Source organism: Anopheles ziemanni, chromosome 2, assembly GCF_943734765.1.
Source record: "Anopheles ziemanni chromosome 2, idAnoZiCoDA_A2_x.2, whole genome shotgun sequence".
NCBI lineage: Eukaryota > Metazoa > Arthropoda > Insecta > Diptera > Culicidae > Anopheles > Anopheles ziemanni.
The window spans coordinates 64,213,744-64,227,924 of record NC_080705.1 but is presented as its reverse complement, the minus strand read 5'-3'; the positions used below and the strand labels follow the sequence as shown (position 1 = coordinate 64,227,924).

Below are 14,181 nucleotides of genomic sequence, written 5' to 3'. Positions count from 1 at the left end.
AGGTCGTCGCGGTTTGTTTTGGGCTGGACTGAAAAAGGGCCGAAAACGGTAATTACGCCTTTCCGGGTGTGCACTTGCCGTAAGCTCGGATTTCAAGATCTGTGGAGAAAAAGGAAATGGATTTCTCAAACGATCGATCGTGCGCGGTTATTCTCGTGGACGTACCATCTTTTCCGCAGGTTCTGGCGCAGCGAAGTTTTCCCCGATTGGAGTACGTAACGCCGTCGGTTCCGCAAACCGGCTCGTTGGTTTGGACTGCCACCGTGTTCTGGATGCAGCGTCGTTCGCAGCTGTTCTGAATCTGCTTCGGAGTTCTGGTCGGACCGGAGTTCGGCGTGCTGGCCGTAGAGTTTGCCGTCTGCTGATGCGTTCCTACCGGTTCGTCGATGCGGTCCTGAGCTGTCGTCGCATCCTTGGAGTCCTTCGTTGGGACTGGAGTCTCGGTGGTGACACTCGTGGCTAGCACGGTTGTGTGCTTCACTTGACGGATCACTGCTCCGGACGCGGCATGCTGGCTATCCGGCGCTGGTTCCTGCTCGTGCACGTTCTCTACGACGGGCTTCACAATGTCCTGGTTGCGACGTCCAAACTTCCAGTAGCTCTGGGCACCCGGATGGTGATGGTGATGGTTATGGTGATGATGCGGCTGCATTACATGGTACTGGGGAACGTTGTGCTGGTGGCCAGTCGCTTGGTGGAGCGTTTGAGCCGTAGGACCCGACACCGTCGGTACCGCGTGTTGCTGAGGCTGCTGGAGCGCTTGGGGTTGTGGCAGAGGTAGATACTGTGGGGCTGCGTAAGCCTGAGGTTCCGGTAAGGTATGCGGGTGATCACCCGTGGTATCGTTGTGCCCTGTTCCATGATACTCGGTTACCACGTTCTTCTGGTGGTTCTTCGAAGACGGGAATTCAAAGTACTTCTGGATGAACACGTGCGGTTGCTGGTGGTGGTGCTGCTTCTGGTACTTCTGCTTGATGTGCGAGCTGTACGTCTTGTGGAGTGGCTTTTCGGCCGGTGAGTCCACCACGGACGGAGCCTTTTGGACGACATATTCGATCTGCTCACCAGTGGTTCCTCCAGCCTGCACGTTGCTGTACGAGGTCGCCTGATGTGGATGTCCGCCATGGGAGGTTGGCGAGTGCTGGACCTGGTGCGATTGTGGAGCGGACTCTTCCTTGGGGAAGTAGTAGCTCAGGTGCGTCTGAACGGTCGGCGTAGATGATGGTGTCGCCTGGTTAGCGAAAGGCTTCTGAGCATGCTCCTGCTCGGCATTGATCGTCTTCGGGTTGTAGTAGTTGGTCGACACGGACACTTGGGGTAGCTTCTTGGGCACCTCGTGCCACTGGTGTTCGCCCACCGGCGACTGCACATGGTGGAAGGCCGCCGGGGCGGCTTGCGGTTTGCTGAACTTGGACGCCTCGGCCTGACTGCCGACGTAGCTGGTTGCTCCACCGGACGGGAAATGATGGTGAGCCTGGTAGTGGTGATGGTGATGGTCGCCCGGCGATGGCTTCGACAGTGGGATCGCGTTCACCTTGTAGTGGCTGACCTCCTCCTGCTGCTGCACCTTGAAGTTGAAGCTCGCCGGCAGCTGCTCCGGCTTGACGAAGGCCGGCTTGTCCTGCGGTGAAACCAGGGATGAGAAGGAAGGTTGTGGTTGACCAAGTTTCAGTAGTTGGACTTCGGAATTTACGGCCGGTACGTAGTTGGGCGGGGGCGGCGATGGGAGCGCCTGGGCCGGGATCGCTTCCGACGGCTTGTGCGAGACGGACAGCAGCTGGCTGGGCTTCAGCGCGGAGGGCGTCTTGTCGTTCCCAAACGCCAGCTGGTGGTGGTACTCTTCCTTCGTTTTCTGTGGCGCCAGCAGATGATGGATGTCGGAGGGCTTGAACTGCGGCGACGGCACGAAGTGGTTGTGGCTGACCGGGGCACCGTGCTTGGGGAAACCCTTCAGCATACCCTCCAGGCTGAGGATGGGCAGCATGTGCTCGAGGGTGAACATCTCCCCGTCACTCGTATGTAGTTCTGAAAATGCACGCGAAAGTAAGGACTCAGCCATACCAATCAACACCCTCACCGCAATCCGAAGTCGATTGCTTACGTACCAGGATACGTGCCATACGTGGCCACACCGCCGGACGCAATTTTCACCGTCGGCTCCTTGAAGTACACCTTGCGCCGCTTCTCCACCGGCCGGATGATGAGCAGCGGAATTTCCCCGTTCGAGCGCTTCGGCTTCCGGATGATGGTCTTCTTGTACTCGGTCACGGTCGTCGGGCTGGCCACACTGTCGCCCAGCGGCCCAACTGAAGCCGCCGGCGCGGAGTGAACCACCTTCGGCTTCTGCCTCTCTTCCGCCAGAACCACTGACACGGCTTAGCGAAAAGGGAAAAGAAAAATGGTCGATTGAAAAGCGGCTGGCTTTTATCACCGATGAAAAGCACCCCTAATGCTGACGGGTCCGGAGGACGGTCCGGCAGCGTAATAGGAAAATTGGACACCGCGCCACTTTCACCACCACCATGCCGTCGATGTCGAAAATTGCGCTCTGCAGATCGATGAAATCGAAATGATTTGCCGCTTCTCAACGCAAAGAAAGACGAACTATTTTGGGCGAGTAAAAGCGATGTGAAGCGATTCTTTTCCGATGAACACAGTTCCATTCGATAGAGCACTCTGCCAGTGCCAAGGCAGTTTGATGGAAAGCTTTTGCACATAATTACGCCACTTTCTCTCGCACGCAGAATCGATCGTGTCTCGGCATATGAGCGAAATTAAATCAATTTCCAAAAAGGATAGCAAACTGGGGCAACCGTTTTTGCATTTACAATTGATTGGAAGTAACCGGTCACTTGAGTTCAGATATTTTTCTTGAAATTGTATTGTATTTTCTTGAATCATAAACACATTATTTTTTGTTATAAACACTAGAGTCGTGCTTATACTCTACAACAATATCTTAGTGGAAAAATTACTCTTTTTCTCCAAAGAAAATATTTGAATGTCTTAAATTTTATAAGTTTCATTTGATTCACGTGTATAAGCGCAAAGAAGAACAGATATATGAGCACAATTAGAAACACTTTAAGTGCATCTTCTCAATGTAGCAATATTGAAGTGTTTGTGGAATATTTTCTACAGCAGCATTTTTCAATTGCTACGAGTGTTTGCATTCAAATGTAATACAAACCAAAAGAGTGCTGTTGATTATGAAAGGAATTGTCCACATTTTCAAGGATGTTCATCCTTTCTTCAAATTTATTTTTATAAGTTCTGTTTCATGTGGTTCAATTTACGTCTAAGAGTACTTTTGAAAACATTTACTATGGAAAAGAATGGAAGAATACAATCTGCCGTTCCTTTTTTAATTCTCTTCCGCACGTCTGCATCGTTCTGTACGTTATCCTGTATAGAGATTTAATAAAATATGCTGTTTTACGAGCTGGAATGCAGATCCAGACGGATTGTGATGCATGGCGGTTGACTAAGGAATTAAATGAAACAATCGCAAATAATGAGCTCTCCAACGTCAGTCTGCATCGCCAAAGTGGAAGTGTGACAATATACAAACTAGCGCGTCTGTATGTTTTAAATTGCTTTACCCAGGAACAGGACATCCGAGTACATCCTCATCCGAGCTCCCACTACCACAGTCTGGGAACGTTTTGTCTTACCTGCTAGCAGTAGGAAAACCCAAAATGACTTCATGTTTTCCGCCACGTTAGTTTCGGTCGCTGGTTATTTTTTCTTCTGTGTCTCGTCGTTTGCGTTTCTCGTTACGGGCCGTTCTGGGCCAACGGATCGGAATGGGGCGTTAACACGTGCAAATTAATTTTCCCTCTTGGTTCGGCTTTTTTCACACTTTTGTGGTAAAATATTTTAATTCACTGTCACCGCACGAATCGTTTCTGTGTTCTTGTGCAGGAACTTGTGATTCCGCTTCCTGAACCACCAACACACGGATGCACTGTTTTTCCTCTTCTCCTCGAGAGCAAGCTTTTGTGTTTGTGTTTCACAAATTATGCCACAGAATATGTTCACGCTGTGTCGCGATGAAAAGAGAGTTTGCACAACACAAGATGGTCCACAGGCAAATATTCACCGGATTAAAAATTACACACCAACAGATTATTCCACCATGCACCGCGTTCTGCGGGACAATGTTCGAACCTTCCCGGGCAAGCTCTGGCCAGTGAATAAACCAACGGCCGGGGTGTGATCAAAATTTTGAAACCTTACGTCCCCGGGCGGCGGCGCCAGCATCCCTCGTTTTCCCCAATTTCCATCGCGAAGGGGGTAGACTGGGTCGGCTCGGCTCGGCTTGGTGTGCGTTGCTGGGCCGCATACATGCATAGCAAGTTTTTGGGCCTGCCTGCTTCGATCGCTGCTTTCTTGACACCGTTCGCCGCCGGTTGATCTTCGGCTGTTCGCGCACTGTTTCCTTTTTCCTCCCTCTCTCTCCCTCTTTCTTTCGCTCTTTATTGGAGCTTTTCCGCAGGCGTCGTTCAACGCTTCCCCTCCCCACGAATTTGGGGTGAATTTTGGAGCACGCGTTAGGCGCCCGGGGAAAATCCGCTAGCCCGGCCATGAGAGTGGAACGAGATGCGCAAACCATGCATTAGCAACCTGATTAAAGGTGAATTTCGGCCCTGTTCGAGCGTTCCCTCGTGTGGCAGCACGTGTTTTCTTCCAGCGCCAATTTATTGTTGTTTCGCAACGAACGAACAATGCTACCTCCATTCGGTTTATTATTTTCCTAGGGCATTTCATAAAATATGGTTGGTGTAAATAAGTAACATTTTATGATCCGCGCGATGATTGATTTATTACAGTAGTTGGCAATGATTGGGTCCTTTTTTGAGGTTTGTTAAAATCGTTAGTAATTTGACATAATTTTTACCATTTCTTTGGTGGTTGAGGTTTTTATATTTTATTTTATTTAAGAATTTATTTTATTACAACAGGGTTTATTTTATTCTTGTTATTAGTTTCTTGCTTTTCCATGGATAACTAAGTTGGGCTTTGCAGTGCACCATGTGATTTAATGCTTGATGAGATCTTGTAGAAAGTGAATTTCCACACAAGCTTGGAAATTACATTCACGGACACCGTTATCAAGCTTGGCTGACATTTTCGCTGCTGGAAAAGTGATATCTGGTTGTTTTTATCCATGCATCGGAAAAAGGAAACTCACTAGCAGCTGAAAACAATCTCTCCCTAGAGCCATTGACACGCGCGATGTTTGCGTTTTGTTATGAAACTTTATCTGCCGTCGGAAATTGCATCCGAAGTTCGGCGGAAGGGTTCGTTTTTCTTTTGCACCGTGCTTTTCCGGGTGCTCGATGGAAGCACTGTTTTAGTAGGCTGTTTTCTTTTACCCGCATCCTCTAGCCTTTACGTTGGCCTGATGTTCAGCCTGCCCAGCCAGGGAGCCAATTGTATTTGAGGTTTTTTAAGTTTTATTTTTTCTCTCGTTAAACGCGCATTAATTGTCCCGGCTTTCGTCCCGGACACGCCGAACGGAACGGTTTTAATGGGCCCGCGATGTGTTGAAACAAAATTAATTGAAATTGAAAAAGGAAAAACATTACCCAGCCGGTTCGGTGGCTTTTCCGGGCGCTGTTTTTCCCTGATGGTGGAATTATATCTTGTGCCGAGTAGCGAAGGCGGCGACGTCGACCACAACGACGACGACGACGACGACGACGTTGGTGATGAGGCTAGATCGGGCAGGTGCATTATCGAAATTAAATTTGAGGTCAGACGCGATCACTTTCTCTGCCTTTGCGCGCGTACGCACATATGTGCGGCTGCCGGAGTTAATTATGAACGAGAGAAAAATAGTAAACATTCGGAGGGATCAATAAAGCACCAGGGAAAAGTATAATGTACTTTCCATAACCCCATATGGAAAATACGTCCGTCCGAAAAAGAGAGAAAACCACACGGAAATTGCCCCATGAGAAGGTGTGTAGGTTTTGTGTATTGGAAAAGGTTTCGAAATGTAATAATCTTGCCACATGTGATGTACAGTATCATCAAATTTCGGCAGTTTAAAATATTCCGTTAATGTAAAACAAATTGTTGGAATAATCCCCGATATTGTGAGAAAAAAACCTAAACTTCTATCAGTTCATCTTTGATAGGTTTATTGTTGAAAACAATGCATAGTATTAAATTGGTTTACTCAAACCCGAGTGCGGCCAGTGCTCAACATCTTGCTTCAACGAATTTTTTTTGAAGATGGTTTAAATTGCTTTTATTTTTATTGCGTAGTGAAGCGCTTTCGTTTTCCTTCATAAAGTACGCATCGCAATGGAAGATTCGAGCGGTTCAAGAGTGAATAAGATATGCAGCTGCCCTCACCTTGCCTCCCGAGGGTTCCCTCATGCGATCACATCACTTTCTACCGCAGGGCTTTTCTGACCGAGAGCCACGTTTCTTCCGCGAAGCATAAACGAAAAGATGTGCCCCTTGAACGGAAATCAAAACACTTCCAATGCATGGCGTCGCCAAGAATGATGGGCCAAACGATGTGGCACTCATTATGCTCCGACACGCTTAAAGATGTAGATCGGAATCGGAGATAAACGCCTCCGTTCGGGGTTGATGGGTGAGTGTTGTTTGTCTTACGCCTCCGGTCTCGACCTTTTGCCGCCTGCGGCGATGAATCAATCTTCTTCAAAGTGTACAAATTGGCCGGTCCACGATTGCTACACAGAACGCCAGAAGGCATATCTGGCACTTATATTGCAGTCCTCACGTGCACTGATTGGGCCGAAATGCGTTGCCAGCTAAAGGTGTCGTAAAAATAATTCTCCATCGACGTGAAATTAGATGGAAATGAAAGATTAGAAAGCCATTGTTGGAGCGTACATCTTTACTCAGATTGCAAACGCGTGGCCATGTTAATGAAAATGATTAGAGATAAAATTAAAAGCAGGAAACAGAAAGGGTGATCAATTTAAATGAGATATTTAGGACAAGAGTCGAACAATCGAAAATTTACAATGTCGGTTAAAGGCCACCCATCATAAATCATAACATTTATGGCCATAAAAATGCTGAACAAAAGACATTAAACTACCTTAATCCAATACATTGCGATGAAATAAAGAATCTTAGGTGCGAAAAAAGATGAAATGGGCAATAGTAATGTTTCCCCCATCGAAACTAGAGCCTTCAATGGTGAAAGAAACCCAGAGTTGGCCCAATTGCATTGACATGATTTTTGGCGTTCCTTTCTCCTCTTTCCGCCTACCGTCCCCACACAAGCGCCCCTTCCCCTGGAACTTCAAAGTGCCACTGTTGTTGGAGCCAAAGTTCAACCCATCCTTCGGTGGTTGAAATAATTCATGGCCTCTCATCCACCGGTACGGGGGTGTGTTGATTTCTTTCGTATTAGTTTTCTTTCGTTCGTTCGCGTTTTTTTTTCGGGGGTAATCAAATGCTTCCGTTTCGATCGTCATCGCGATCTGGCGCCGCGGCGATGGCGAAAGAGGCATTTTTAACGGCACCACCGACCGGTCACTTGTAGGCGGCAGCATCCGATTCCATGCCGTGGGTTTGTCCGGTGCAAAATATGCGCCGTTTTATGAGGAGGGCGTAGGGCGCCCGAAGAGTTGGAAAATGTGCGGAGCAAGAAACGTACAATTTTCGAGTTATCTGAGATCCGGTTCAATGTGGTGACCTAGTTCGCTCGCGCAAAAGGGTTTTTGGCATGGAAACATAGGTTGTGGCATTAGAGAACGGCATACAAATTACATCATAACGTCATTTTATGGTATGGAAGATAAACCATAGCTTACTTAAAGTATTTCGTTTCATTCATTCAAGTCTTTTAGTTTCATTCCCCATCAACTGGTTTGTCTAGCCAACGAACATAGGATTTATTTAGTTTTTCGGCTTTACTGCATAGATCTAAATAATCTGCATTTCAACATATTTCATTCTTCTTATAGGTTTGCAAAATAATCGATCGATTAAATCAGGATCGATCAAAGATCATTGAATAAAATCTCTTGTCATTGTCATTACTACATTGAAAATATTAGTATGTTTATTTTCTCCTCTTTGTACCACATTATTTTTATGTTTGCTTGCTTCCGATTTCACACCATCAAAAGGGTGAGATTTTGATGGTGTGAAATCGGAAGCAAAATTTTGTTTTTGTCCATTGGAGAAAAACTGGTTGTTCCACACCTCATTTAATCTCCTACAAAACGACCAGATACGTACGTCGATACCCTAACTCCAACGAGGCGCAATCGAGCATCCGAACGAAAGCAAACCGATCGAACGGCGCGGGTGCCCACATTGCGTAACGTAGGTTTTCCACACCCCAAATCGACTCAAATGGCCGAAACAAATTGCCCCACGGTTTACCTTTCCTGCCTCCGGGCTTTTAAACTTCACTAATTAATCATAACGCCAACGACACACCCCGGTGCGCCGCCGGATGTGAATGCACGTGACGGTTGCGCAAGTGATTCCTCTCGTTTGGCTGCTTCCCCCGGAAAACTCGGTTGGACACACCGGAGTGTCACCCGGGCCCGCGCCGAAGCTGTCGGCACGATCCACGTCATATCTCGTTAAAAGCACACGGTTGGATTCGTCGAGATTGAAATTTTCTCCTCATTAAAAAAAAGTTTGCCCCCGACTGGTAAGGGGGTGGATGGAGGTAGGCGGAAAACACACTTGTGCCCTGAAGAAAATCCTACGGCGAGTGGGAAAACCGACGGCACGGTGGTAAAGATTTTATAGATTTGTTTTCTTCAAATTTTATTTAACATTTTTCACCGCCCCTTTCCGAGACGTATGTTTAGAAATAAATTATAAATTTCCCTTTTTCCTTCGAAACACTTTTCTTCTGCTTTTTTTCGTATAAATCACTAATATCTAATCTAAAAGGAAATGTTCCATCAGTGGGCGGTTTGTGTTTCTCGAAATCGGTGCATTTGATGGTTTGCCTAACAAATGCCCGACTTGTGGATTGAAACTCCTGTGAAAGGAAAGCGAAAGAAAACAAAAAATAAATATAATTGAACTACAGTCTGGTTGATAGATAAATACTTGTTGATAGTTTTCTTGTTAAAGTAGCCGGGTTTCTTGATTACTGTTACAAATATCTAGAAAACATTTTTCTATTTTGTTTTCAAAATGCAAATGGTGTAGGGATTGAGAAGAGCTAGATGAATATTTAGAAAAATAGTAATAATGAACGAATTGATAAACGAATGAATTGGCAACGAAAATTAGAAGAGCGATGGCCTACTACTGAACCGAGATGGATCTGCAGATGGAAAAAGATGGAACAAAGTAGACATTGAAAAACGAAAAGGATTGAACCATCAGTCTTGTGATTGATGAGAGTGGATAGTAAAAATGAAACTAATAGATGAATTTGGAAGTTAAATTCTATTGAAATAGAGAAATAATTCGTGAAATCACGACACAAGGAAAGTTATCTGATTCAGCTGTTGATAAGTAAGTAATTTTAAAAAATACGAAAGAAAGAATGTTTTGATTTTCAAAAATTATGAAATTTTTTAAATTATTGATGATGTCTTGGATCAAACTTGGATAATTGAAAGTCGTTGATCTTATAGTAGGCATAAGCAAACAATCAAGCGAATGTTTCTAAAAAATCTTGCAAGTCTTCGACTGAAAATGGTAAAGAGTAGGTCAGCAATTTAGGGATGAGCTAAGATTATTTCACTCACTTGGACTAGCTCCGCACCGATTGGCACACTCCAGTTTGTACACGTTGTGGTAGGTGGTCTGGTCGGTGCCGCACACCGGATTGTACTGCGACAGGGTCAGGCAGCTCGACATGCAGTCGTAGAACGCTCGGGATCTCGTAGCGGGTTTACTGTCCGTCTCAAGTTCGGCCACGGGCTGTTGCTTTACCGGCGGAAGGTTGACGGCCCGCACCGGAATGGCCGTGTTCGTCTCCAGGGCGAGTGTCGTGCTCGACAGTGGTCGGTTGCGCGCTGGCGGAGTAGCGGGAAAGCTCAATTGGTGCGTTGTTCGGTGAGGTTGAAGTGGCCATGATTTACATACCGAATTTCTTGCCCAGCGTAAAGGTGTTCGGGGCCCGGTGAAGCCACGGGCTCTGGCGCCGGACTCGCCCAGCAGTGGCCTCCGCCCGACTCGACTCTGGAAGCGTCGCCAGCAGCAATAAAGTTGCTGGAAGATGGTAAAGGGAGATAATTCAAAGTCAATCGCGGGCACAGCTTAAGACACGCGGTGGGTATTTATGAGAATTAATCCGGGCTCCAATTCGCCGGCACCGTTAGCTGGCTGGCGAGCGGGTTAGGGTTTAGGCCTTATTGCACCGGATATTATTGCACCCTTAATAACCGTTGCCCGCCAAGGCCCACCGTCCTCCAACCTCTAGCACGCCATTAGCGAGCGCTAGACACGTAAGACAAAACCGACCAACTCCCTCCCGAAGAGCCAACCTAGACCAGAGGAGCCCCTAATAAACCGGTAATGATGGCATTGCGAATCGCGGAAAGGCTCAAATCAATCGCACCACCGATCGACCTCCACCGACTAACACACAAACGGCCGCGCCTGGCTTCCCCCGGCCGACAAACGAGCTGTCTCCGCTGGACATTGACTTCGCGAAACGCGCACGTGTACACCGGCGTGACGATGACTTGCGGCCTGAAGTCGCAGAAGTTGTTCGGCGGCCCGTCCACCGTGTTCCTTGAACTTGAACGTTGATTTATGGGCTACCTTCCCTCTGCCGCTCGGCGATTCGTGTGCCGATCCACCAAGTCAATATTGGCAGCCATTGCCGTTTGCCTCCATTTTGCACCGTTTCGCGCGACCTGTTACTTAATGCGAGCGGATTGCTAGTGACTTTAAACAGTGTGCGGCTGCGACTATTTGCGATCATAGACGAAAGGAAATCGCTCGATTGGGACGCATTCGTCTATTGCATAACGGAATGGATTGGTGCGAACAATTACAACAGCATACAGATGACTAATCACACAACGGTATTATTGCGAGGCCACCATACAAACGATAGAGAAATTAAGTTTCCATACGTTCCAACCCACCAACAATTGGGAAAGTAATTTGAAAATTTAAAAATTTGCTTCTTTTTTAGCTACAATCCGTCATTCAAACAAATAAACTAAAAGCCCATAAATTAATTATATTTCGATGTACGGATGTAAATGAAATATGGGAAAGTGAAACAAGAAAAACTTTTTGAGACAGTTAAAAACCTTTAATATGGTCTTATTTTTCGTAACAAACATTTACATTTAGATAACGTTTAGATGAAATATAAACCTTCAGTTTCTCGGGATACAGAACGTTCCAGAGTTGATCATTCCGTAAAACCCAAATCAGAGAGGTAGAACTGGCCAACCATCGCAAGGTGCTTGAACCTGTTGCAGTTTCGCCCGATGGGGCGAAGAGAAATCATTAGCTACGCCAACGATAAACAAAGCAAAAGATATCGGAAAAAAGAGAAACCATACGTCATTTCAGTTGACTGTCGGTTGTTTTTCGTTTTTTTAGAGGCAAATGTCTTAGCTTGCCGTTCGTCTGAGGAAAATACAACCCCCACCGGCTCGGGTGTGATTCAACTGCGTGCGTCTTCGGAGCGGATAAATCACGAACTACCTCTACATCCGGCTGGGGAGTACGGTAATACGCATGAGGCTGCCGGAGCATTGCTCTTATCGGGGAAATGTGGAAAATGTGGGAGAAAATACACCGACGAGAGGGAGGAAGAGAGGTATGGGGTTGAAGAAAAACAAAACAAACACGAGACGGATTCAATTAGCCTCGAATCAAAAGCAGATCACGTTCGGTAATTATTGACCACCGATATTCGACGAGTGTCTGGTTCGGCAGAAAATTGCACCGAAGCAGTGAAAAATTGTTCAGCAGCCAGCAAAATCGTGGCCAAGGCCAGTGACCAGGCAGTACTAAGAAAAAAAAACAAATAGCGAAAATGAACTCAACTTCTGTTGATAACATTTGGTTTCCACAGTGCAGGTAGATTTCGTTTCCATCGTTGAAAGTATGAGTAAGCCTACAAGTTCTGTAGGGTTAATAGCTCTTAAGTAGTAAAAAAATTCATTCGACAAGGTGAAGAGAAACACGTCAGGGTCTTTATCCGTTATCTTGTTTCATCACCTCAAATGATGGACCGCCAACACTTCGCTCCATTGCAGACACGCGTCTGTCAGGGCCGCAGGATCTGTCCAGCCGTTGGTAGAACCGTGCAAAAAGCTCGAGACGTGAAAAACATGAGGATGCGTAGCCATTTTCCGTCCCCTTCTCCCGCGACGCTGGCTGCACACCGCACACAGTGCCGTGGCACGGTTCCGTGCGCACGTATGCAAACAAGCACATCGGTGCACGTGTGGCCACGTCGCTCATCCGGAACAATCGCGCACCAAATGAGTCATATGTGGTGGCGCACGTTTGGCTCCGTAGACGAAGGTCCTTCACATTGAAAACCTTCCGAGCTGCCGTACTCGGCTCACACGGTCGCACGCATATTATGTATCGTACGCTCTCGAGGTTAAGCTGGGGGGAGGCACAAGGGGGTTTTCCAAATGAGAAAACGCGCATACACCAAAAGAACTGAACCAATTTCGGAATTAATTCGTTTGCGTTTTCCGACTTATGCAAAGCTTCCGTTTTGGTGTCAATATAAAGTCAACAAGGACATGCATACAGTTCAAACCAAACTCACTAAAACAAATCGAGATATTATACAATTGTTAGAAAATAATTTAAACTTCCCATATTATTGATTTACTTGAACTGCTTAGATAGCTACAGCGAGTTTTGGTTAATGGTTAATAATTCCCTTCAGAGCAGTAAAAAGCTTTATAAAAATAATATGAACTAACCCGGCGCTGTATGGAACGCTTGTGAGGAATTTTGGCCAATTTTACTCTATCTATCTACAGGTTCCTTGTTTTACGGCATTTGCGGCATGATCAGCATATTTTTTAAGCTGTTCCATTTAGATTGAGGGGAATATTGCAAATCACTGTGCTTTGTATAACCGCTGAAGCTTCCAAATAATTTCAATAAATTAAAATGAACTCTAACTACAACTTTGTGAGAATTTAACTGATGTCGACTCTTTACAATTTTAATTCTGATATACCCGGTACACTACGCTCCGGTAAACTGTTTGTCACTATTCTTCCGAACCGAAGAAAAATAACGAAATAATAACGCACGTAATGAGCAGATAATGAGGTTCGCTAGTGGTATCACTAAGCTGAATGTTTCGATTTACTCACCGACCAAAAGCATCCCGGCTAGCGCGAATCGGCCACTCCGGTCCATCACGTTTGGGGTTAGGCGAAAAAAGCACGGATAGCGTAGATGAGCTGGGCTGCGTTGCCTCGGAGCGTCTGTTACCGAACCGTTTCAAACCCGATTAGGGTACGGAGATTACGTACTGCGCCACCTGCAGACTTCTGTCGCCGTGACACTGAGCTGGCGACCCGGGGAGTTCCGGTTTCGGGGTGTTCGGTCCGATCGGAGCTTCACGCGCAAACCACTGTTCTCTGCACTGCTAGGGAGGGAAGCCCGGCGGCTCGTCCGGAGCTAACGATGTACCGACGTTAACTGAACGCTTAGTCCGGTCGCGACTCGAGCGACTCGGCCAAGAAGAAGGCCACCACGATCGCGCCATTCATTCATCGGCGGCGGTTTGCGGTTCCGATTGTTCGGCGGAGTGGGCAGCGTTCTTGGGTTGACCGATCGGAAGTGGAACGTTTATGACGATTGAAAGTGGCGAGAAAATAAAGCAACAAAAAAATAATGAAATGATTCGTACACAAACGCGCGTCTAATGTTAAACGACCAAATCGTTTGGGAGGGGATGTATCTCTGAAATCGAGTTTGGCGTTTGATTTCTTTGTTTGTTGGTACTAGTTCGCTAGTGCCGATATTAACCCCCCGGTGGCAAAGGTATTTTATGCAGGCACAAACTATCGCCATGCTTGAAAGTTTCCTATTATCGTACTGAAGTATGATCATATAGAAGAAACTACATAACGATTTCTTTTAAATATAGGGACATTAAAATACATCATTAACACGACATAAATCCATTATAAATAAATAACGTGAAGCTGTGCTTTCGAAAACTTTATCGATCACGTTAATGGCATTATCGATCAC

The 14,181-nt window shown here is 46.4% G+C and overlaps 2 protein-coding genes across 2 annotated transcripts; both read right to left on the bottom strand.

Annotated features, from left to right (window-relative positions):
- Window positions 1-52: 52 nt before the first annotated feature.
- LOC131294086 (inactive histone-lysine N-methyltransferase 2E-like) lies at window positions 53-3,708 on the bottom strand. Its single transcript, XM_058322133.1, has 4 exons — window positions 3,675-3,708; window positions 2,106-2,375; window positions 166-2,025; window positions 53-99 (listed from the first exon to the last, which is right to left on the bottom strand). Exons 1-4 carry the CDS (start codon window positions 3,706-3,708, stop codon window positions 53-55), a joined length of 2,211 nt encoding a protein of 736 aa, XP_058178116.1.
- A 5,261-nt stretch (window positions 3,709-8,969) lies between these two features.
- LOC131281861 (uncharacterized) lies at window positions 8,970-13,338 on the bottom strand. Its single transcript, XM_058311218.1, has 4 exons — window positions 13,293-13,338; window positions 10,063-10,188; window positions 9,723-9,992; window positions 8,970-9,001 (listed from the first exon to the last, which is right to left on the bottom strand). The coding sequence occupies exons 1-4, from the start codon at window positions 13,336-13,338 to the stop codon at window positions 8,970-8,972; spliced, it is 474 nt and encodes a 157-aa protein (XP_058167201.1).
- Window positions 13,339-14,181: the final 843 nt, after the last annotated feature.